We start from the raw sequence: 23798 nt of genomic DNA on the forward strand, positions 1-23798 counted from the left end.
AGGCTAGGTCAGAACATTGTACATTGACACACAGTCTACTGTAGGAGGGTAGTAAGTTCATGGGAGTTAAACACTAAAGGGATTCAGCTCTATGCATCGGTCCTATAGTTATGTACAGGCATACGCCACATTATAAACAAGCATAGAAGGTTTTGAACTCATGGAGAAATGTATATGTTTATAGTGTATTATAAGCTGGACGTAGCATTAGTGTCATGTATGTATCCAGCAGGCTAATAGCAGTTAATATATATATATAAATATTTGAAAATACTTTAAAATGTGGGATAGGAATGATGACTTTCCCGGACACAGTAGCTTCCAATGCTTTGCTCGATGACAACCCACAATCTTGAAAAAAAAACTATCAAAAACAGATGACAAATATGCAATATTTATGGACAGATTTTATTTCGCTCCAAATAAAGCCCCCAAAAAACCTTCAACCTTTGATGGCAATCTCCGTAAATCCGAAGCTCCAGTCAAACACTTTTGTCTTCTTTTCTTTCCCAGTCCTAGGGAGACGGACACATCATCCAGACTCTTGCACTTGGCCGTAACCAAGGAGCACCACTCTGTTGTCATGGATATCTCCCTCTACAAATGTTCCAGAAAGAGTGCACCTGGGAATTCCTTCCCCCTGCTGTTTCCATCCATGTGCAGGTGGCTCCTCTCTTCTCCTCACCTCACAGGGGAGGTTTGGGAATGTGTGGGGCGGGATTCCAGGGAGCAGCCCGTAAACATGGATACTGAAGTAGGAATTCAGCTGAGGATCCAACACTTCCACATCTGGTGTGAGCATAAAAGGATTGTCCATCCGCACGCTAAAAGGGCACTTTAGGTCCAGTAGGGTCACAGGGGGTCTGATAGGTTACACTGGACCTAAAAACTGGGCTTAAAACTCACTAAATTCCTGCCTGTTATTCACAATGTGATTTTATTCCATTTATCCACAATTTTCCCTTCAATGTCTCCTTGAGATATAGATGATACAGTGCCTTCGGAAAGTATTTAGACCCCTACACTTTTTCCACATTTTGTTGAGTTATAGGCTCGATTTAAAAAAGATTAGATTAAAAGAATTTGCAATCCACACACAATACCCCATGAAGACAAAGTGAAAACACATTTTCTGAAATGTCTACATTTATTAAAATTGAAATACATAAATACCTCATGTACATAAGTATTCTGACATTTTGCTATGTCAGTCTTAAAATTAGCTAAAATGCAAAAATGTCATCAACAAAATCACTCAATAAGTTGAATTGAGTCCATCTTAATGCAAAGATTATAATTCATGTCATTTTGGAATTGATATCTTTGTTTTTCTAGGGTCTCTGATTTGCATTGGAATCAATTACTATTTGTCATTCTGGGGTATTGTGTGGGGATTGATGGCAAATTATTTTTCATTGAATCCTTTTTTAAAATTGAGTCTATAACACAACAAATGAATGTGGAAAAACGTGAAGGGATCTGAATACTTTCCGAAGGCACTATAGCTAGTGTATTTTTTGAAGGATCCTCAATCATGCAGAATAGAACAATGTGTCCTCAACAGCCTTAAACAGTGAAGCAGACATGAGCATCTTTCCAGACAATGACTAACTGTGTAATCAGCAGACCCTATAGGCCCTGCAGTATAACTCGTGATCTTAGCTTCTCCCCTAAACCACTCATGTATGCATGCTCACACACATCATACACACACGCATGTAGCATGGAACGCGCACAGGCACGCGCACACACTCACACTCACACTCACACTCAGACTCAGACTCAGACTCTCTCTCTCTCTCTCACACACACACACACACACACATACACACACACACATACACACACACACACACACACACACACACACACAAACACACATTCTCAGTGTACAAATGAAGTGACAGAAGGGGCCCTTATTCAGAGGACATGGACTAGATCTGAGATAGAACTAAATTTACAGCTGTCCTCCACAAGAATTCAGATTCCAATGTTTACCATCCCCGTTGCTATTTACCCCAGACAAACAGAAAAACAACATGACTCAATAGGCCACAAGAGACTTGTTTAGGAAGATTAGCTGTCCTGATGTCGGAGGCATCTCGGAACATTTCAAAGGTCATCCAAGGGTCGTGCTGCTTGCTTTGAAAACTCCCAAGTCCAACGTCAGTCCAACGTCATGACACATTAGGGATCCATTGGTCAGGGACAGTGCATTTTATTTCAAGCACACCATGCATTTTATGGATTTTTAAAACCTATTTCCCAGAATGTATATGTAAACTCTGCACTCAATGTCCCTTCCTATATATATTAGTTCAGGTTAACTGCACAAACATGACATAAATACATCTCTGAATAATATTGATTGGGGGGTGCTGTCTTGTTTTTTGTTTATAGACCATAATGTTTACAAGTGGTTAGTACTTGTAAGTACTTGAGGCGTGAGTATGTTGCTTGCATGACGGACGGGGATTGCTTGTGTGACGTGGAAGACTGAAGCATCAGCCATTAGACCAAGAGGAGAAAGGTCAAAGGTCAAAGGCGAGAGTGTGAACTTACAGGCGTTCAAGCTTGGGGAGGTGGGTGAAGGATTCCGGTTCTAAGGACTCGATGTTGTTAAAGTGGAGGTACCTGCAAGAGAACACATCTTAGGATGATTGTTTGAATACTCTTACAATACATCCTTACTTCACAGATCATAGATCTGACATGACTTGATTAGTCAAAGCAATGCAGTGAAAAGCTTGCTTTCACCAATGCAATCATTTCAGATCAGTGATTACTCCAAAGGAAGGGAGGAAGGGAGGATGCATTTCTAAAGCTGGTGGGTTGATAGAGCACTAGTCACATTCAAATAGATTTCATGATTCTAAGAAAACTGTTAACCTGTCCTTGACACTACTTGTTTCAAAAGCATACTACATTCAGCAGAATAAGCTATCAGGAGAGAAGGAATTTGCTCAACATGCATTACATTCATATGCAGTCTAGAGTGAGTTAGAGAGTCTGAGAATTCTAACGCTGAAGGCAAACTTTACCATGGCTGACACACACACAACTAGAGGAATGCAAACATGATTTATGACAGAACACCTTTCAAGCTGGAAAAAACAACTCAGGGAACGAACAGCAATAAATAAAAGTGAAAATTAAATCCATCAACTGTGCAGTAACTGTAAGGTTCAGCAATGTGTTTGTTTTGACAGAGAAAAAGCAAACACAGCTTTAGCTAGTAAGTTAAAGTTCAGCAAAAAAGCAAGTTCGTCAGCTATGAAAGATATGAAGCTCTTGGGCATCACAACTACAAATTAATTTGTTACCTTAAGTCCTTTGCTACTGTACTTGTCTTTATGGAGGTTCTGATGAAACCCAGTATCTTTTTGTTTTCTTTGTAAAGTACATTCTATTAGCATTGTTTACTACATAATACTTCAGATTTCTTGTGTGTCTGTCTAAAAGAGGACAGATCCAGGTTGGTGTCTACAGTAGGGAATGTGTGAGTTGCAGGCTGTAACAGCAGGCCACAGTGTCCAAAGACAACAGAACCCAGCGAGGCCAAGAGCTATTACACAGACAACCATGTTTAATGCCTGAACGAGCAAGAGAGAGAGAGAGACAGACAGACAGAAAGACAGGCAGACAAACAGACCAGGAAGAAACATCAACATAATTTTGTCATACAGCTGTTAACATTGCAGATGCTTGAGTCACAAATCAATCCAAAATGTAAACATGTCTTAAGTGAGATATTTCAAAGACAATTATTGCAGCTTTTTATGCCAAAGAATGTAAGCAAAATAGACATCTTAAGCACCAAATTGAGATTCATGCAGCCGATAGCTATTATTTTAAAGTAATGTTGAAGAGAAGTAGATGCATGGTTTGTATACATTTTCAAGAGAAATAATTCATGATCTGTCTCTTTGGCTCTAAGCAAGTAGTTTGGCTGCAGATTGCAGTGTGTGCGATTTTATACAATCCACAACAAGCGTGCCAGCGTGCTTGCAAAACGCAAACCGTTAAACAGCAGGGGGCAGAACAGCGTTAATGTAAGCCTATATGACTTGGCAGCACTGTAAAACCAATGTTTACTCCAATCCTCCCCCAATATATGCCTCTTTGTAGCTAAAGCCCAACAGAATGGTAGAGGGGGCCATTAAAATGAATGCAACTCTGGCTCAGGACTTGTCACCCGCATATAAAACCCTTCATTACTGTATCGAAACTCAAAACAGCTGCAGGGCAACGTGCCTGGAGTTTGAGTTGGTTTGGTTGGTTTCGCTTCGTGAATAGTCATTTGTTGAGAGTGGATGCGGTTATTTAGGGACAAACTACAGTACCCACAATCCTTACCATAGGTTAAACCACCTTGATATGCTGTATATGTAAGTGCGAGATGTACGTGGTTTCAGCCATGTTGGTTTGGGAAACCACATGTGTGTCTGGTCTGTGAACATTTGGCTTGCATAGATGATGCACTGTCATGCACTGATACTGTATCTAGTCTTGCTACTAAACATTATGTTAGTGTGGGAGGTCAAACCATTGAGATCTATAATAGACCGGTAGAGAGTTAGGGTAAACCGACAATAATAGTCTCAAATAGTCTTACTAAACACAGCCGTTGTGTATAATAACCTATACTGTTAAACTCTACTTCCATGCAATTACATAGCAGTTCCTACAGTATGTAACAGTTATTATGTGTAGTTACATAGGTATAAGGCAACTTAAGGTAAAGTGTTACCTAGTATGTGGTAGTGTAAAACAGTTTCTTGTTGATGGGGACTGAAGTCCTCTGACCAATAATCTACTCTTGAATCACTAGACTGAGGGTCTGACTATTACTAGAGCAGTAAGTATCATTAGAAACATTTTCACCATTCTGTATGAACAGTAAGGTTTCGGAATGTTCTCTTTCTTGTGCACCTTATAACATTCCCCAGACACAATTTACACATCATAAAGCAATAACATCAACAAGGGGGAAAAAACATTTTTGCCATTACATTGAAGGAAAATCAATTCAATTTCGGGGATGATTTCAAAAGATCATTGTGACAACATGCAATTAGGCAAACAAAAAATCATGAATGTACATTGATTGTGCTGGTTCATACAGTCTTACACATGCTCATGATCACATGTACATCTATACAGGTCTAGGCCAACCGTCCTTTTCTTCCATGCTGAAAGCATAACATGGCTTATACATAGAATGCATCACACATGGCCATGACAATCCCATGACCTCCTACCATTCCATATGGATGGCTTCTAAGAGGCAATAACAACAACTAATGCAAACACAACTAGACTTTCATACTTGAGTATGAAACAAAGTGCTCTGTGTTGTGCGGCTCAGCAGCAGAGGACACAGTAAAACGGTTCTAGCTTTGAACCAGCAGACGAGGGCTCAGAGCTTAAGTGTAGAGCAAGCTAGCTGTGGCAACATGGTGGAAGCTGTGGCCCAAAGCACATAGGAAGAAGCCAAGGCTGACTTGCATCATCAGTGTCTAGCTTAGCTAGTGCCGGAGCACACAGGGCGACTCATGCTGCTGGGCGGGCGAGCGAGCATACATCGTTGTGGCAATGACACATGCTACTCATGCAGGGGTGGGGTGGGGTGGGGAAGTCAAGGGGTCAGCGCGATACACACAAGGGTGGGTGCACACACGGCATGCATAGTTGGCGGTGGGGGAGGGGGTATAGTGTGTTTGTGTGTGGGGGGGGGGGCTGTAGGGCTGGAGCGAGTCGCGAAAGAGGGGGATTTCAGACGGGTGACAGATATCAGGGGGAGGAGGAAGAGGATATGGTGAGTAAGAGGAGGAGGAGGACGAGGAAGGTTGGTCACTTACAGTTGCTCTAGAGAGACAAGTCCCTTAAATGCGTGTCTGTCAATTGATTGGATTTCATTCTTGTACAAATAGCTGAAAAGGAGAAATCATTCATAGTAATATTAGTATTAACACACACACACACACACACACACACACACAGACACACACACACACACACACACACACACACACACACACACACACACAAGGGATCAACTGCTGTCTCTCTGGCAACACAGAGAGAGAGAGAGAAAGTGACTGGTAATTACGGTAAATGGTCAGTTATAGTGGGAACAAAAAACAAAACAAATTCATGGGACCAATGTTAATGTAAATATAATAACATGTTGATGGTTAGATGGGTCAACCACTCAATAAATCACAATAAATAGAAACTTTACAGGTTAGGCATATTAGGTACATTCAGTATCACAGTCAGGGGAGGCTAGTGGAGGTAGAAATCGGAGGACAGGCTCACTGTATTGCATGGAATGGAAGAAGGAATTATTCATTCCACCAGCCTCCACTGCATCACAGTAGCTGTATAACTGCATGTCTTGTTTTAAATCACATTTCTATTACATTAGATGGCAGTCGTAAAGGAAACGGACAGGCCCGGGACTCACTCACAGCTCAAACATTCACAAAAGGTCAAAGGTCAGTACATTAAAACAAAGAGCCCACCATGGAACAGGCACAATTTGACACACAAGTACAAGAAAAACAATTCACACATACATGTTTCAATGGTTATATATGAAAGGTTATGAGAACCATTTATTCAAGAAAGGGGTTGAAATTCTCAACCGTCATGGTTTCTTAACAACTTTCCATAAAAACACATGTTACTCTATGCCTGGGAGAGTAGGATAGGGCATATAAAAGTTCAACTTGGTATTGCAGAACATAAAGGCATACATAATTGGGTTTTCCTTCCTTTTTCCATGATGGAGAAATGTGACACTAAAACAGCAATGGCTTATGGCTATATCTTTCTTTTCATCTCCCGTCCATCTATCTCTTTATGGAGTCGATGAGAGATCCAGATTTCCCCTCGGCAAATATGACGCAACGTATGGAAAGATAAACACAGTTCTCAGTTGCACTGAATGCCATAACATAGCTGAGGTGGAAACATCCTTGGAGGATCGTCTTCTCTTCCATACCGTTAATAAGACTGTCCTACACTACCAGCACAGAAGAATACATTATTGCCATTTCAAGGCAAGGTATTGGGTGGAGAAGTCAAAAAGCTGATTGGCTCAAATGGAAAGCAGATTTCATTTCTTCTTCTACCTAATCCACTTTTGATTTCAACAAGGGTGATGAGAAGAAAGAAAACATACAGTACATCATCTCAAGGAGCCATCAACGAAACACAACACATTTCTGGGTTTCTGGAGACATGAGAACATTCAGGACACTGACCATTAACCAGAACACGCAGACGCGTCTGTGTGTGTGTGTGTGTGTATGTGTGTGTGTGTTTGTGTGTGCGTTCCAAGGCCTGTGTGTGTGGGGGTCTGTGTGGGAAACCGGATTCAGAAGCCTTGGGGTCGACTCTCAAGAGGGGACTGAGGGGCTTTGTGACCTTCTTCTCCCTCCATACAGTGAGAACTAAACTGACTCACAATCTTCCTGTCTCCTTTCTATACACCAGCAAGAAAGTGTTGTCAAAACCGGAGAAGCGACACAAAGAGAGATCTCATTCCTCATTGCCAATGAGAGATCCCTGATCCATACATAATAGCCTGAAGCATGCTCTCCGACTCCCATTACCTTATGAAATTACGCCATATCTGATACGATGCCAGCAGCCTATTACCGTATACTCAATCTGAACTCCACATAAAACAACAACGAAAACAGGAACTGTGAGTCCAATAATAGAAAAAAAGTGAAGCTAGTTATCGTTTACCATTAACATACACACTTTACACTGTACAGTATATGATACATCTTTTGAGGCTAGGGGTAAGGATGGTAAGGTTACAAAAACCATGAAGGGATAGTGAGTCAGCAGGATTTCCATAAGCAGACCCTATGACTGAGACTGAGGGCTGACATGTATGTGTGTTGGGGGGGGGGGCTATAGATACTTCCGGGGGGGGTATAGATACTTCCGTCTGGATATACAGTGGAGAGTACATGAAAGACCTCAGGAGGAAGGAGGATGGGGGCTTTACTTGGGTCCAGAGAGGGGGAGGATCCCAGTTCACAAGGGCTGCTAGGGCAGTGCACTGGCCTCAGATTAACTCTAGCTTTAAAAGGAGAGGGGTCTTCTAAAGGGGCCTTCTAATTAAAACAGCCCTAAACGACCGGGGAGTCGCCCACACTCCAATTATGGCATGCAGAGAGGGGGAAGGTGTGTGTGTGTGTGTGTGTGTGTGTGTGTGTGTGTGTGTGAGTGAGAGAGAGCTAGAGAGAGAGAAAGAGAGACAGAGAGAGACAGAGAGATAGAGATAGAGATAGAGAGACAGACAGAGATAGAGATAGAGAGACAGACAGAGATAGAGATAGAGAGACAGACAGAGATAGAGATAGAGAGACAGACAGAGATAGAGATAGAGAGACAGACAGAGATAGAGATAGAGAGACAGACAGAGGACTGAGGAGACTTTACAAAGAGACGTATCCCTCTTTCCCTTCTCAAGCCCAGCACACACACACATTGTCAAGCCAGTGTCAGAGGCGTTGTTGTTTGTCTGAGATGTTTGCTACGTTGTATTGGAACCTTATGTCATACAAACATACCTCTCCTTGGTACTATTGGTCCTTCTTCTCACAGTTCATAGTCAATAGTATGGAAGGCTAGGCTAGCTCTCTTTGCTAGACCTAGACAGATGTGTACCATTAACTAACCCTAACCCACTAAAGAACAAGACATTTTTGCAAAACAAATACCAATGCTAGTTGTTATCCATCTTATAAAGATTGATGTAAATATATATGTGTATGTACCTTAACATAATGTTGACTACAGTAGGTCACATTGACATTATCTGACCTTATCTGGCCTTATCAGACATTAGTCATTCTTATGTAAACAATGTAGGATGTCAACATTGTCAGAGCAAAGACATAATAACTCAGATCTGTAGGACATACAGTACATACTTATCTGTATCACTGTTTGTCCCACAAACAATACCAACACTATCAATGTTCCCAAAAAGAAAACAACCAAAATATAACAGTAAAACTATTAACAATATTCTGCTTGCCCTAATAACCTTAAGGGAAAGGACTGAGGAGCAGACTGTAAGTTGTCTAACTCAAGGGCGGTGATGGGGTTGAATGCAATGAGTTCAGCCTGAGGAGGTTGACGAGAGACTCGGAAGCAGACATTTCAGACATACTCACCGTACGGTAAACGTAAACACAGACAGCCTTCCTACCACAATTGAGACTGCTGGATTTATAATGGGGAGTGACTAACAAAGAAGGAACTGTGCGTAATCAACCAGAGGCTAGTGTGGTACACACTCTTCAAGCCAGCCTCTATTCTTCACACAATGCCTGAAGGTCACAACTTGCAGACAGATAAGTACAGAGCCCAAAGGATTAGACAAAGGGACTTTTTTACATTATGTAATTTTCCATTACCACATTAATACACTCCTGATTGGGTAGTCTAACAATGTTCAGTTTCAGCCAACACTACAATCAGTAAGCCTGTGTGTGTTTCTTTCTTGACTGTAGGCCCGAGACATGTTTCATCATGCGTTATCTTCAGCTGAAAAGGCAACGGGTGGAACTAATAGATGGCCTTTTGCCTGTTGAGCTTGTCAGCTCCAAAATGGCCACATTGTTGCAAAATCCATCACTTGGGGCCAACTCACAGATATTTTAGGTTTTCCAGGTCTTCAAAGGCCCCCCGAGGGATCCTCCTGATATGATTATTGTTGAGGAGGCTGTCAAGTGAAGAAAAAAGATGGATAAGTCAAGGTTGCCCAGTAGAACATTGCAATAGTAGTAGTACACACTCATACAGTTTTCACACTATGATTCCAAACCAATATACAGAGGTGCAGATATTCTCTATTCACATTGCATTGTCCTGTACAGCTTAGGTTTCTAAAAGGTGACTGATCTGGCTTTATATAACAACTTAAATAGTGCCAGCTGCGATTCGTTTTTAGTGGAAAAAAAGCTGACCGACTGTATGACCCTATACTATGCCGTACTCACTGGGAGCAGCATGGTTTTGGTCAATACCAGTGTGAAAGATCCCTCAAGGATTTTGCATACTACAGGGCTGACCCAAATCGTACTGTGCTGGCTTGTATATTTTCTTTTCACATTGTCTTTCCCAGCACTGTAACAGCAACTATGGTTGATAAACTATGGCAACCAGGCCAGCAGCACAGTACAGCTTAACTCAGCTCCATAGTGAGTAGGGTACTGTATAAGTGAATCCATGAATTCTTGTACACACCAAAGTGGGAAGTGGGTTACGCTATGCTAAGTTATTGCTACATAATGCTATAACATAGGACAAATGCCAGACTAAACATTGCTAAAACCTTTCAAGTGAGAAATAATGTTCTGATCCATGGAACACTGAACTCTTTCTAGGGGAGCATCTGGTTTAGTTCCCTACACACTGTCACAATTTGTTCTGCATTTCTAATAGCTGCCAGAACCATGGGGTAGAACCTGGACGGAGCTCAGAAATGACTGTCATAAGCGTTCTGCAACACTGCAGTCTTTTTCAAACTGCAATCCTTTTCCAACAAACCAGTCCTGAGTTGTCGATGTCTCATTCTAGCGCCAAAGAAAGCAATAAACGGCAGGAAATCAAAAACACATTTCAAATTGTGATAATTTGCTTAACTAGTTGCAACATATAATAACTAAGAATGTAGTTGTTTTGTTTACCCTACCAGTGCCTAGGTCGGAGGGGCCCTCTCCTAACTAGCTTGTTTGACCCCTGCCTAAAGATATTTGGCCTCAACTGATTTTAATTTAACAATGTTCTGATCCTTGGAAAAACCTTTAATGGCCACTACATATTCTTAGGAATGTTTGTTGGACAACATATTGAGGTGTTTAGGGGTGACAGCATAAAAGGAGCATAAAAGACAGGCAGTCTATCCTTCGCTTTGGGGCTAGACATCTATTTTTGTCTGAGACACTAATATTGGACGTCTCGCTGCGTCAAAGATCTGTAGGCTTCAAGATATGTTATTCTTCAGTCTGTGTGACAGAGGTAAAAACCATGAAGAGCTACCCATGAAATAGGGCACTCCATGGTCTGAACCACTAGCTGTCTGATATTAAATATGGTCCTTCTCTGCCATAAAGGGATAGTTTGCTGCAAAGACATGTTCATTATTTCATATTCTGTTATATATGGAATAAACTCACCATAAGACTAACAACTTCACTCAAACTTTGATTTTGAAGGGAACTTTGCCCTTAACTTTGCCTTGCTCTATACAGAACCTCTCTATGGACAGCTATTCAGGAGCGTTAACCTTATTAGTAGCGATGCCACATGGCTGTCGGCTGTGAGGGCTGACACATGATAGATCACTCAGTAAGTGAATGAGAAAAATAAATTCCTGGCAGATAATGAGCCGACCTACATGTGTGAAACCACAGCAAAATGCAGAGCAAGAATTTGCCACTCTGTGTGCACCGCAAGCGGGACCTTCCAGGGAAAACTAGCGATATTGGGGTCAAAATATTTTCGTCACTGTGGTCACCCACTTAAAGCCTTTAGATTTAGATTTGTAAATCACCAAGTGAACAACACCTATGTATCCAGGGCCAGTTGTTAAAATACTGTAGGACCCTCTAATTGAAGAACCTACCAATTCATATATCCCAATTCTCCAACCTTAAGTGTGTACTTGTGCGCTTTCCCAAACTGATTTAAAACCATAAAATTTGATTTTACACCAATCCCATGTTTGGCTTTTACACCAATCACATGTTTGGCTTTTACACCAATCACATGTTTGGCTTTTACACCAATCACATGTTTGGCTTTTACACCAATCACATGTTTGGCTTTTACAATCCAATTTAACATCCATGGAAGGGAGTGCATGAGTGTAAACTTCAGGGACAAGGGTAGAGACTGGACTACTGTATGCCATGTACTGCCTGGACCACTGTAGTTGAGACACAGTAAGAGAGAGGGAGGAGGGATACTTACAGTGTGTTGAGGTTCTTTAGTCGTCTAAACGAGGCAGGTTGTAAATCCTTGATTTTGTTGAACCTCAAATCTCTGTAGAGAGAGACAAAATAAAGAAACACAATCAGAAACGAAAATCAGAGCAACTGCATCTGCCAGGGGAATCATTAACATAAGGCAGCTTTGGTATAGACGTTACTATGACCAATATCTACAAGAAAAGAAGCACCTGTGCACATTTTTAAAAACCCACTTACGGCAAAACTGTATTAACAGTGATTATAATGATGGATAGTAATTGCACACATTAGTCATATCGCAAGAATGCCATTCATCAAGCCATCATGGGGATAGATTTACTTAACATTTGCCCTAAAGATAACAATTATGAGGTAAGTCAGATGGCTGTCAGCAAGCTTAGTATCACCTTCCTTGAACTTCCTTGTAATGGAGCCTGCATAATGATATATGATACAAAATGACACAACAATAAGCACTCATGGCCATGAATGACAAATGACTTGGCGTGCCATGATAGGCCTATGAGACCTAAGTAAATTAAATTAGCCGCCAAGCTAACACGTTGTAACTGATATGATAATGCGGGTTAGTCATGACAGAGCTAAATATTTCTATCCTAATTGTGGTATGCATGGCGTGAAATGTGAACATTTCTAAACAATGATGTTATGCTTGTATAATTTAGGTCATAAGACCTTCAACTGAGTCAATTGCCAAAATGTATTTTCATAAGAAAGAAAACAAATGTGTAAGTGGAACCAGCTATGCATACGAAGGACACTTATAGGGGAACTACAGCTAAAAGAGGGGTTCACTGCCTTGAGAGGAAAGCCTATTTTCCTTCTTTGGAGTGCATTTTTCAAATGAGTCACCACACTCCAACCATCCACGGTCAAGCTCTTCAAGTCCCAACAACATCGTAAGGTCTCTGGTTTGATCCCCGCCTCAGGAGGGAGCTGCATGTGAGCTAGTGACTGGAGGGTTGCTGGCATCATATCTAAGGTGCCTACCGCTGCCGTTGTGCCCTTGAGCAAGGCACTTACGCCTAATTGCTCCAGGGGCGCTGACTATGGCTGACCCTGTGCCTAGAGCAAAAAATAAATGTTGTTGTACTATGTGCAATGACAAAAAGATTGAATCTAATCTAATCTAACAAGGACCATAGAACAACTAGTCTTGATCATACTGTTCATGCCTTTCTGAACACACAAATTGAGATATAATTGTGTCAAAATATGTAAAAATACACCCCCATGCTCCCCTAAGAGAGTGATATAAGTCTGGCTTTGGGGTCTGGCCAAAAGAGACTGTCATGTTAAGAAAGATGTCAATAATGATTACCTAAAGTGTTGCTGAGCGGGTGACTGGGACTGGGGTTCTTTCGTAGACATGGACGACCAAGGTTATAAATGAAACTCAGCTTTACTCAATATCAATTCAACAACAACATACAACAGTCGGTAGCATAACTCTAAACTCGCTTGGCTCATCACGTCATGACGTCAGACGTCCCTATCACTAACTTACACCACAGAAACAAGTCTGATAAAGGATTTCAAGTCTTTCTACTTTGTCAGAAAATTGTCAGCATTTAAAAGAAGTAGAAGCCGCACACTCTAGTTTCAGATGCAAAAATGTGGTTTTCATATGACAACGGTTTAAGACTTGACAAAGGCTACGGCCGAAACCGTTGTCATATTAAAACCATTTTTTTGCATCTGGAACTCGAGTGTGCGGCTTCTACTTCTTTTAATAGTATTTTGTTCCGTTGCCAGCACCTCGCCCAAGTTGTCTGCGGTGTGCGTTCTCTTCTTTTCCAATTAAGAAAATTGTCAGCAAACATAACTCTCTTTGCTCTTTGTCCACTTTCTTTATTCTCTTTCACCTTTTCACATCAGACATGGAATGATCTTGAGGGTAGACTGAGGCCCAGAACACACACTGCGACACGTGAACCTCAGCAGCGCGTGTCAGTTTCATTTCAGCGCCCATAGCCCCTTTCACACACAGTTCCCTGTAAATTGCATGGAATCCCGACCCGTGTCAGCGGGGCATTTTCACCGTTCACACGACCCAATTAGCCGGCAATTGCCTAGTTGCTCCCTTTCACACATATGGCTACGACCTGGGTCTTGAATCACGCAGAGACTGCCATATACCATATATATATATATATATATATATATCTGCCATATGTCATACCTCTGTTTTATATAGAAAAATATGATGATAAATACATATAAAATGAAGGTATGATATAGCCTATGGCAGATATATACTGTATATGGCAGTCTCACGCGCCTGTCACGTCTCCAGTAAATTAGAACTTTGCATCCTTTGATGGCAGGATGTAAGGATCTTGTAAGTAACTTCGCAAACAATGCAGCATTGAAATAGTTTAGTTTATGTTCAACTGGAAAAGGTAATGAGCGCAGATTTTCGTGTTTTGACTTCAAGCCTAAAGTGCACTTTTACTTTGAATTCTTCCTCTCCTATACCAGTAGTCAAGCCTAAGAGGCACTTTTACATTTGAAAGTGTTTATTATATTTTTTCACATTTGAAAGTGTTTTTTCTTTATATATATTTATATTGTTTAAATTATACTTTATCTTATAATATACAAGTCATATTCTGGAATGTGTCTGAATTTTAAAGTTCCATAAATAAATTAAAGTTTGTATATAAATAGTAAAAAAAAAAATCTCCTTAAGCACAAAACACGTACCGAAACCAAACCGAAACCGTGACCCAAAAACCGAGGTTCATACCGAACCGTGGGCCAAATGAACCGGTGTACCCCTAATAAACACTGTCTTAGGGAAGAAGACAACCCTAGTCGTTTTATCTGTACAGTATAGTATAGTGGATAGTGTACATAGCCTTTATTTATGTAAACCAGCTCCTTTCCCTTCTTGTTTTTTTTGTTTCCTAGCACCAGGGGAGCCACCCCTCCCAAATGTCGTTGTTTGGTACCTGTACTATAGCAATGACAATAAAGACCATTCATTCATTCAAGACATAGCCTAATCTTGGGCTCTTAAGTCGATCTTTGACATGGTGTTTTTACTCACATCTCTGTCTTGTCAGCTTTGTATTATTAATGTTGCCTAGTTACCAAATGCACAACAGCCACCAGGGCCAAATCATAAAAACTATACATTCCTGATTTTACACTTTCTCGTGTTTCTGTGAAAAACATGGTCCAAATAACAAAGCGACCTGATTTCATAGCCAGTGAAATGTTTATGGGTCACTCGCTCTGTAAAACCCCTGCATATGGATCCAATTATAGAGCTCAACTTTTCATATACTCACTTCCTTTCATATAAGCGATTCAGGAATGACTAATGTGCACAGGCTGACTAGTGCAGAGAGGAAGCCACTTGTATTCGGTGTCAAACTGAAAATCCATTTTGATATATCTGACATGCAAATCAAAGTCCCTAAAACTAAACTGGAGAAGGTGATGGAACATTGTTTGACTTGGCAATACGGTGGGGAATTAGGCTATGTCTGTGTCTATTGTGAATTATATTATCGCCTTATTTTTTCATTCACAGTACAAACTGCAAGCATAACTCACCACAAATGACAATACACAACGAAACATTTCCAAAACAGCATGAACATGTAAACTCCTCTACCCAACATAGACCTCAAATACAAGTGAGAAACAAGTGAGTGGAGCAATTATCCATTCCATCGTCTTGCTTTCATACAATGCATAGACCATGGAACTGTCCAAACATAGCTGCCAGCATTTCATGGCTGAAACATACCAGTAAGGTTGCATAGAGATGGTTCTGTGCCCTTAGGAGGACACCCATCTTCAGATAGAAAACCCAGAGAGTGCAGTGGAGTGCACTTCTAAGGCATGCTGTGACAGGGGCGGCCCTGTTTACCTCCAGGCTCAGAGAGGGAGAAGGAGGGGGGGGGGCGGTTGGGAAGGGTCTGGAGGCTGCTGCTACATGCTGGTTCAGGTAGCACCTACCTGTGGTGCTTGAACATGAAAGCAGAGGGAAAAGGTGCGTGTGTGTGTGTGTGTGTGTGTGTGTCTGTGTGTGTGTGTGTGTGTGTGTGTGTGTGTGTGTGTGTGTGTGTGTGTGTGTGTGTGTGTGTGTGCTGTTGGTTGAGGCAGCAAAAAGATGAACAACAGACTGAAGCTTCCAGACAGTCTGATGAAAATTGATATACAAAATCTAGGGACTAAAAAATATCTGTTGAAAAAGACAGATGGAATACTACAAAGAAAATCCATCCAACACACACTCTTATCCAAGCAGATACAGTATAGTGACGATCAGTACAATCATACTGTCCAAAACAGTAAATATGGCATTCTCCAAAAATGTAAAGGATGGGGAAATCAGGTCAGGGCTAAAACACTAAGAGAGCACTTTATGGCAATTGGTACGCATTCTGTATGGTCTAATATCCTAGAGCCTTTCACCAGACTAAACCCACTACTGATTGCGAAGGATGAATGATGCCTTTGTTAACAGGAGCACATATCCATGTGTGTGTGTGTGTGTGTGTGTGTGTGTGTGTGTGTGTGTGTGTGTGTGTGTGTGTGTGTGTGTTTGTGTTAGGGCTGCAACAATTAGTCAACTTAGTCGATTTGCATATTTATGATCGACGAGTCATTCATTATTAAAATAAATAAACATATCACTGGTTCTGGGGTCTCATTTGTGCGCAGGATTGATGTGAAAAGGTTGCATACGGATGAAACACAGAAAATGCTTATGCACAAAAATATTCTGATTTATAACACAATGTGTACGCACGTCCCACGCCGGTTTCCCTTTACAAATCACAATCAACTAAAACATTTTCGCACATGAGCGGGCATCTTGCCCCACCCTTTTAAGGCCCATAGTTGCCTATAAATGGTCAGTGAAACGCCCCTAATTAATATTCATCCATACTGACTACATGACGACAATAAAGGCAAATCCTGACAGACAGGCTAAACATTTTTATTTCACCCAGTGAAATTCTGCGCAACAGTTCTGCACAACCAACATGTGATAAGAAAATATGAAACTGTGCCGAAAACGGCATCAGTTTAAACGTAATTTGTCCTAATAATAAATCTTATTATTTATGAGGATACATTTCATAACATGCAAGTATAATTACAGATCCAATTAAATATGATTCCTGATTAAACTGTAGGCCTACATATAACAGTTAGAGAGATAATATTTCAATTTATTTTACATCAATTGCAAAGCGTTTCTCGAGTTTCATCCTCCTGCCATCGGAGTCGCAGTTGCTCATTTCTCCAATTTATGTGCGTAAGCATGGATCAAAGTGTCCGTGGAGAACCGCACATTCTCCCGCCAAGTTTGTTTTTTATAAATCCAAAAGTTTGCTTAGAAAGTGGCATACGCCTTCCTTTGTGCATACGCAATGTTTATAAATGAGGCCCCTGCTCAGTCTCCCCTGCCCCCTGCCCTCCCAATCAATTCAAAATACAACCTTTTTTTCAACCCTATCTGAAAGTGCAGCACCTCCAACTGATGATCAATTTGATTCTCTCAGCATTTAGCTGTACAATATTTCTCTGTCCTGTGTACATACATCTTCTGATCAGCCCCAGCTGGGTCACCTGGAGGAGGGTGTATGATGTTGAAAGACCCGAAACGCCCGATGATTCCAGGAACATCACTGAAGATGTGTTCAGAGGCATCAGTAGATGTATGTACACAGGACAGAGAAATATTGTATCTATTATCCCTTTCCAGTAGTCCCCACAATGTTTCGCTCAAAACAACTACAGTACACATTCAAAAGTTTGCATTGAAAATATCTATGAAAATATATAGAAATTAGCTAAACCCACACACTCACAAGATTATAAACACAAAGGGAGTACGGTAGACTACAAAATATGAATGGACTAAATGTCTTTCCTCAATAGGCAAGAGTTTTTTTCCTCCATATTTCACTCTGGTAAAAAATCCTAACAATATGGCATTGTGGTTGTAGCGGCGAAATGACTTTTCTGAGGAGTGTCCTGTCTCCACAGTCAGCTGCCTGTTAGGCTACACAGTGACTTTATCACTGGGGAGTGAGAATATCGGGGGAAGAGGGTGAGTCACCCGAGCATAAACAGGAACTCATCAGGCAAGTCTCCAATAAACAACTCACTACTGCAAAGGGCTCTTTCATTGACGGGCTATTTCATTTTCATTGAAGTTTAGTTCAGATGTTGTGGAGATTTCTTGTTTTCACCTATTAATGTTCTTTTGATTCAGGCTCATTGACTGAGTCCATTAAATTAAGTTTGTGTGTTTTGACGGCACTGCCCCGTCTAAAGCATTATCTGGTGCCGAAGCCAAAACAGCATTGAAGAAGCATTTGCTGGGAGCACTGTTCTATTTATCCCACACACTGAGATTACGCCTACATACACCACCTTGGTGGGGCTCATAACCGGAGGGGATGAGTCAGCCTACAGGGACGAGGTGCAGCGGCTGACAGAGTGGTGTGTCACAAACAACCTGACTCTCAACATCAAGAAGACCAAGGAAGTGGTCATGGACTTCAGAAAGGTAAAGGCAAACCCTGCTCCACTCTACATCAACGGAGACGTTGTGGAGAGAGTCCCCTCCTTTAAGTTCCTGGGAACCCACATCTCAGAGGACCTCACCTGGTCAGCCAACACCACAGCGGTGGTAAAGAAGGCCCAGCAGCGACTCCATTTCCTGAGAGTTCTCAAAAGAAACAGGGTGGAGGAGAAGCTGCTGGTAACCTTCTACCACTCCATCATTGAGAGTGTGCTGACATTCTCCATCACAGCATGGTACGCTGGCTGCAAAGTAGTGGACAAAAAGAGACTGCAGAGAGTGGTGAAGTCAGCGGAAAAAATAATCGGCTGTCCCCTGCCCTCCCTGGATGACGTGGCACGCTCTCGGTGCCTCTCCAGAGCAGGAAGGATTCTTAAAGACCACCTCCACCCTGGTCACCACCTGTTCAGCCTGATGCGCTCTGGAGTGAGGTACAGGAGCATAAAGGCTAGAACAAACAGGCTGTCCAACAGTTTCTACCCATGGACCATCAGAACACTGAACAGTAGACATAAGACATGTTCATAAATGTTTATCTTATATGTGTATATGTTTGTGAATATGTGAATATGTTTTGTGTTTTTTTTGCACCTTCGGAAGAGCCACTACAATTTCATTGTATAGGCAACTGTACAACGACAATAAAGTATATTCTATTCTATTCTATTCTATACGCTGCGTGCACAATTATTAGGCAAGTGTAGAATTGTGACCTTATCGTTATTTCTATGCACATTTTCCAACTCCAAACCATATAAACTTGAATGCTTATTGGATTGAATCATTGTCAGGTCATACGTGACACGTTCTAGTCTAATGGTCCGAATATCAGCAACAAATCAAAATGTTCAGACTTTTTTTTTTAAATACGGAACTAACTTTGTTGAGAATCACAACACAAACTCGCTAGTCAAGCCAAAATACTGCAACACAATGGATTCTGTAAGTAATCCCCACTGCTATCTAGTTAACTATAACACTACTTTACATTGTTACCAGGCTCACAAAACAAGCTGTGCTAGTTGACTAGCGATGTGTCATTGATTTTCAACAACGTGGAAATGTATTCACGTTTTTTTTATAAGAAAAGTCTGATCAGTACATCAGATCCCGATAGGCGGACCAAAGCATTAGAACATGACACATTTGTATTTGTGTAATGATTGGGGGTGTGGCTAAAGTATTTAACACTTTATATTAAGGTGTGCATAATTATTAGGTAGCTTTATTACTTCATGTAAAAAAACAGATTTAACATTCTAAAATGCCATTCAGACAGATGCAACACAAAAATTGCAACAGAAATAGCTAAATTGTTGAGGTGTGACCACTGGACAAACAACATTTTGTTGCGAATAGTCAACAGGGCTTGCAAAAAATGGATGGAGAAAAAAAGGCACAAATTAACTGCAAAAGACTTGAGAAGAATTAAAGGCGAAGCTACTGGGAACCCATTATCCTCCAGTGCCACCATATTCCAGAACTGCAACCTACGTGGAGTGTCCAGAAGTACAAGGTGTCAAGTGCTCAGAGACGTGGCCAAGGTAAATAAGGCTGAAACACGACCACTATTGAATAAGATTCACAAGCTGAAGCGTCACGATTGGGCCAAGAAATACCTGAAGCAATTCCTGAAGACCTTTTTCAAAGGTTTTATGGAGAGATTAAATGAGAGTGAATCGTGATGGACCAGATAGGACCAGATGGACCAGATGAGCTCGTGCCTGGGTCACTAACAGACACACTTAAGGGCTCTGCACACAGCGTGCGATTTCTGTTGCGCGTCAACGTTCCATTTTGAAGTTTGAATGGAAGTCTATGAGAACATCGCATCGCAATGCACACGGCCCCGCACGGCGAAAATTCGATTCCATTCATAACAACAATGGAAATTATGGAACGTTGACGCGCAACAGAAATCGCACGCTGTGTGCAGAGCCCTTTAGAGTCAGGCGCCAGCAAGGTGGAGGAGTGTACTGGTGTGAGCTGCCTGCTATCATTAAGGATGAGCTAGTTGGACCTTTTCGGGTTGAAGATGGACTAAAAATCAACTTCCAAACCTACTGCCAGTTTCTGGAAGATACTAGCAGTGGTCTAGGAAGAAGTCTGCAGCATTCAAGAAGGCCATGATCTTTATGCAGGGCAATGCTCCATCACATGCATCCAATTACTTCACTGCTTGGCTAGCCAGCAAAGGCCTCAAAGATGACTGAATAATATTCCCCTGAGAAAGACCAAACTAATTGTTCAGTTGTTAAACATTCAATAACATTTTGGATTGACTGAGAGCATTGTATTTGTTCAACAATAAAATTAATCCTGAGGAATACAATTTGCCTAATAATTCTTCAGGCAGTGTACAAAAGCTGAAAAAGTCTGCCCTGGTCATGCAGATATTGTATTGTTTGAAGTAGGAACCTGAAATCAAAAGGTCTTCTTATAGTACTTAGTAACTTTCTGGATACAATTAGGCCCTAGTATCATCTCAGACAATGCAGACAATAACAATAATAATAATGGTTAATGTAGGCTATTGGTTTCAACGCCTTGTGCCGCCATGGCTAGCCTAAGTCTTAGTCTGCTGATGATGAGAGAGGAAGGTCAATAGTGATGAGGAATAATAACCCAGTAAATGTGATATGGGGCAAAGAGGGATAAGTGATCATAAAGAGGGACTATGAAAACAGACGTATAGCTTCATTATCCTGCCTCTCAATCACAATCAGCTCTTTAACAATACATGGGACAAACTGAGTGGGGCATTTTCTGCTTCTTTCCTCAGGTCACTCAGAGGTTAAGAGTAAAGTTATCCTTATGATCGTCAACTCCTGCTCTTATAGGGTAATGCACTTTCTTCTCTCGATCCAGTGCCATTGAATTTATAGGGCCCTATTTGATCTCTCTAGCCATGAGATGAACTTCCCATCCTTGGTATTTTAAAGCTTCAAGTGAGTGGACTGAGGTGATTTGGGGACTACTGTGGTGGCAGACACTCCTGTATGCTATTGGAGACCAACATGCCAACAAAACCAGTATAGTGTAGTCAAGCTGAGATTGACCCCTCTGAAGGGGGCTTCAAGTGTACTATAGCAGTACTATACCTAATGGAATGGAATAACCCATCTCTTACAGTCGTCAAATAGAACATTCACAGAAACCACTTGAACTCAACTGGATGTCAAACTTGGCTCAGCTGCAATAGACCACAAGAGCACATGTGTAATAATTATGGAAAACATATCAGAGCAAGCATTGCCTCCTCCCTTAGGCTCTGATATGTTGTATGGTATTAATATATGTATGAAATGTCAGATTCGGATGGCAAGCCTCAGGACATCTATGTACAGTACGTGTATCTGTGTGCATGCATGCGTTACTCGTTACTCTCTGTTAGACAATGAATGTGTGATTAATTAACACATTGAGTGTCTGTTTTTGCTCTCACAACAGCGATTCTCACACATAAACCAAGTCTTCTGGAAACCTTGAGGGCACAGAGCCAGAAAAGGAACTTTGACATCCAGTACATCTTGTGAGGTCATGCATCACTTTGCCATATGTAGCAGCAGAGTCAACACACTCTTGGAAAGGAGACAATAAGACACACACACACACACACACACACACACATACACATACACACACATACACACACACACAAGTTGTGATCCAATTTCCATGACATGTGATGCTGTTCTGGGTTCTTGTTGGTCCACTGCCCGCTCAGCCTTGACAATTCCACAGAGGAAATTCCACTGAGCAAATGGCAAGGGCGATAAGAGTCCTGAGCCTGATAACCACACTGAGCGTGATAACTAATCAACTCAGCCTTCCCACCCAAACCCCATTCTCTTGGTACATTGGCAGACTGGCAGTGGCTAGGTGGGGTAGCATAGTATGGTTGTATTGGGAAGCCCTTCTTTTGAAGGTCTTACAATAACCAAATCCACAATCAAAACTAAACATGCAACAACAACGTTTAGAACATTATTATTTCTATTCTCTGATGTGAGCATCAAAAACAATCAGGGATGGGTGAATTGTACCGTATGTCTGATGTCTTACTGTAAATGGATTACTTTGAGATATCATTGAAATGGTTAGGAACGAATGTAAAATCTGACTGCTTTGAGAGGTTCCATATTCTCTGAAAACACTACTCTTCTGTAATCAGGACCCTATGGGAGTGGATCCTGCCCTGAGACATCTCCAGCTCCAGCTACTGTAGCATCTACGTGCCATGTGTGGCCTACTCTCTTTCATCAGAGGGTTATTTGGCTGCAAGACACATGCCCGAGTGCGATAGCCAACAACTTCAGTATGTGTGAGTCATTCTTAGTTAAACAAGAACATGGCTGGCTCTCTGCTTCGTTTCCTGGAGGAAGAACAGCGAATCTGAATCTCCAAAACAAGAGCTGGGGGCTCTTTACTTTAATATGTATCCTGTGTTAAAAGACAAGGAGGATTCGTTTCTTGTCACGGGAGCGGTAGCGCACAGTGTGAGTCTTTCAAAATCCCATGGAGCTTGAAGGAGTTGGAAACATGGAGAGGAGTTGGGCACCATTAACGGAAATGGGATGGACATAATACATTTTCAAAAGAAAGGACTGGTTCTCAGACTTTGTTATATACTGTAAAGAGCTATTACAGGAAGTGGAAAAGACCAGAGACAGACAGAAGAGAGGAAGAGGGGTGGACTGAGGTCACTATCAGGGATGACTAAGTGAAGATAAGCTGAGGGATAATGCACCGTAAGAATTAGACCAGCAGCATCAGATGAACTGGATTCCCATCTGGATATACCTTCAGCATGCCTTTGGCCATCATTTGAACAGGATCTTTACAATGGCTCTCCTCTTAGGAGTGTAAGAGATATCCTATCAAGTACTTGAAGGGTCATAAAAAGGTCATAACGTCATTATTTGGCTAAATTATTGCCCTCTTAGCATGAGCCATCTCTAAAACAGAGGTTAGGGTTATGTTTCTTTTTCTCCATTTCCTTCCCCAGAGGCTCTTAACTGACAATATGACCACAACGTAGGCCTTGACATGTTTGATTTGCAACCATGTACAGTACAACGCAATACACATTTGTATTGCTGCAATACACTATTCCTTTACTAGTATGCAGCATTTCAGGTATGAAACCACCTTGTACAACCAAGTCACTGTATAACCAAGTCACAGGGGGATTATCAAACAGTTAGGAGACA

The 23798-nt window shown here is 41.4% G+C and overlaps 1 protein-coding gene across 1 annotated transcript in view; it reads right to left on the reverse strand.

Annotated features, from left to right (window-relative positions):
• The window catches only part of pxdn (peroxidasin), a gene marked incomplete at both ends in the record, with an annotated part of 62303 nt that overhangs the window by 33434 nt on the left and 5071 nt on the right, over positions 1-23798 (reverse strand). The window contains 4 exons of the mRNA XM_080523004.1: positions 2563-2634; positions 5862-5933; positions 9686-9757; positions 12010-12081. Of these exons, the coding sequence (XP_080379130.1) occupies positions 2563-2634; positions 5862-5933; positions 9686-9757; positions 12010-12081 (288 nt within the window). The remainder of the gene's footprint in view (positions 1-2562; positions 2635-5861; positions 5934-9685; positions 9758-12009; positions 12082-23798) is intronic.

Source organism: Nansenia antarctica, assembly GCF_963989245.1.
Source record: "Nansenia antarctica genome assembly, chromosome: 1".
Taxonomy (NCBI): domain Eukaryota; kingdom Metazoa; phylum Chordata; class Actinopteri; order Argentiniformes; family Microstomatidae; genus Nansenia; species Nansenia antarctica.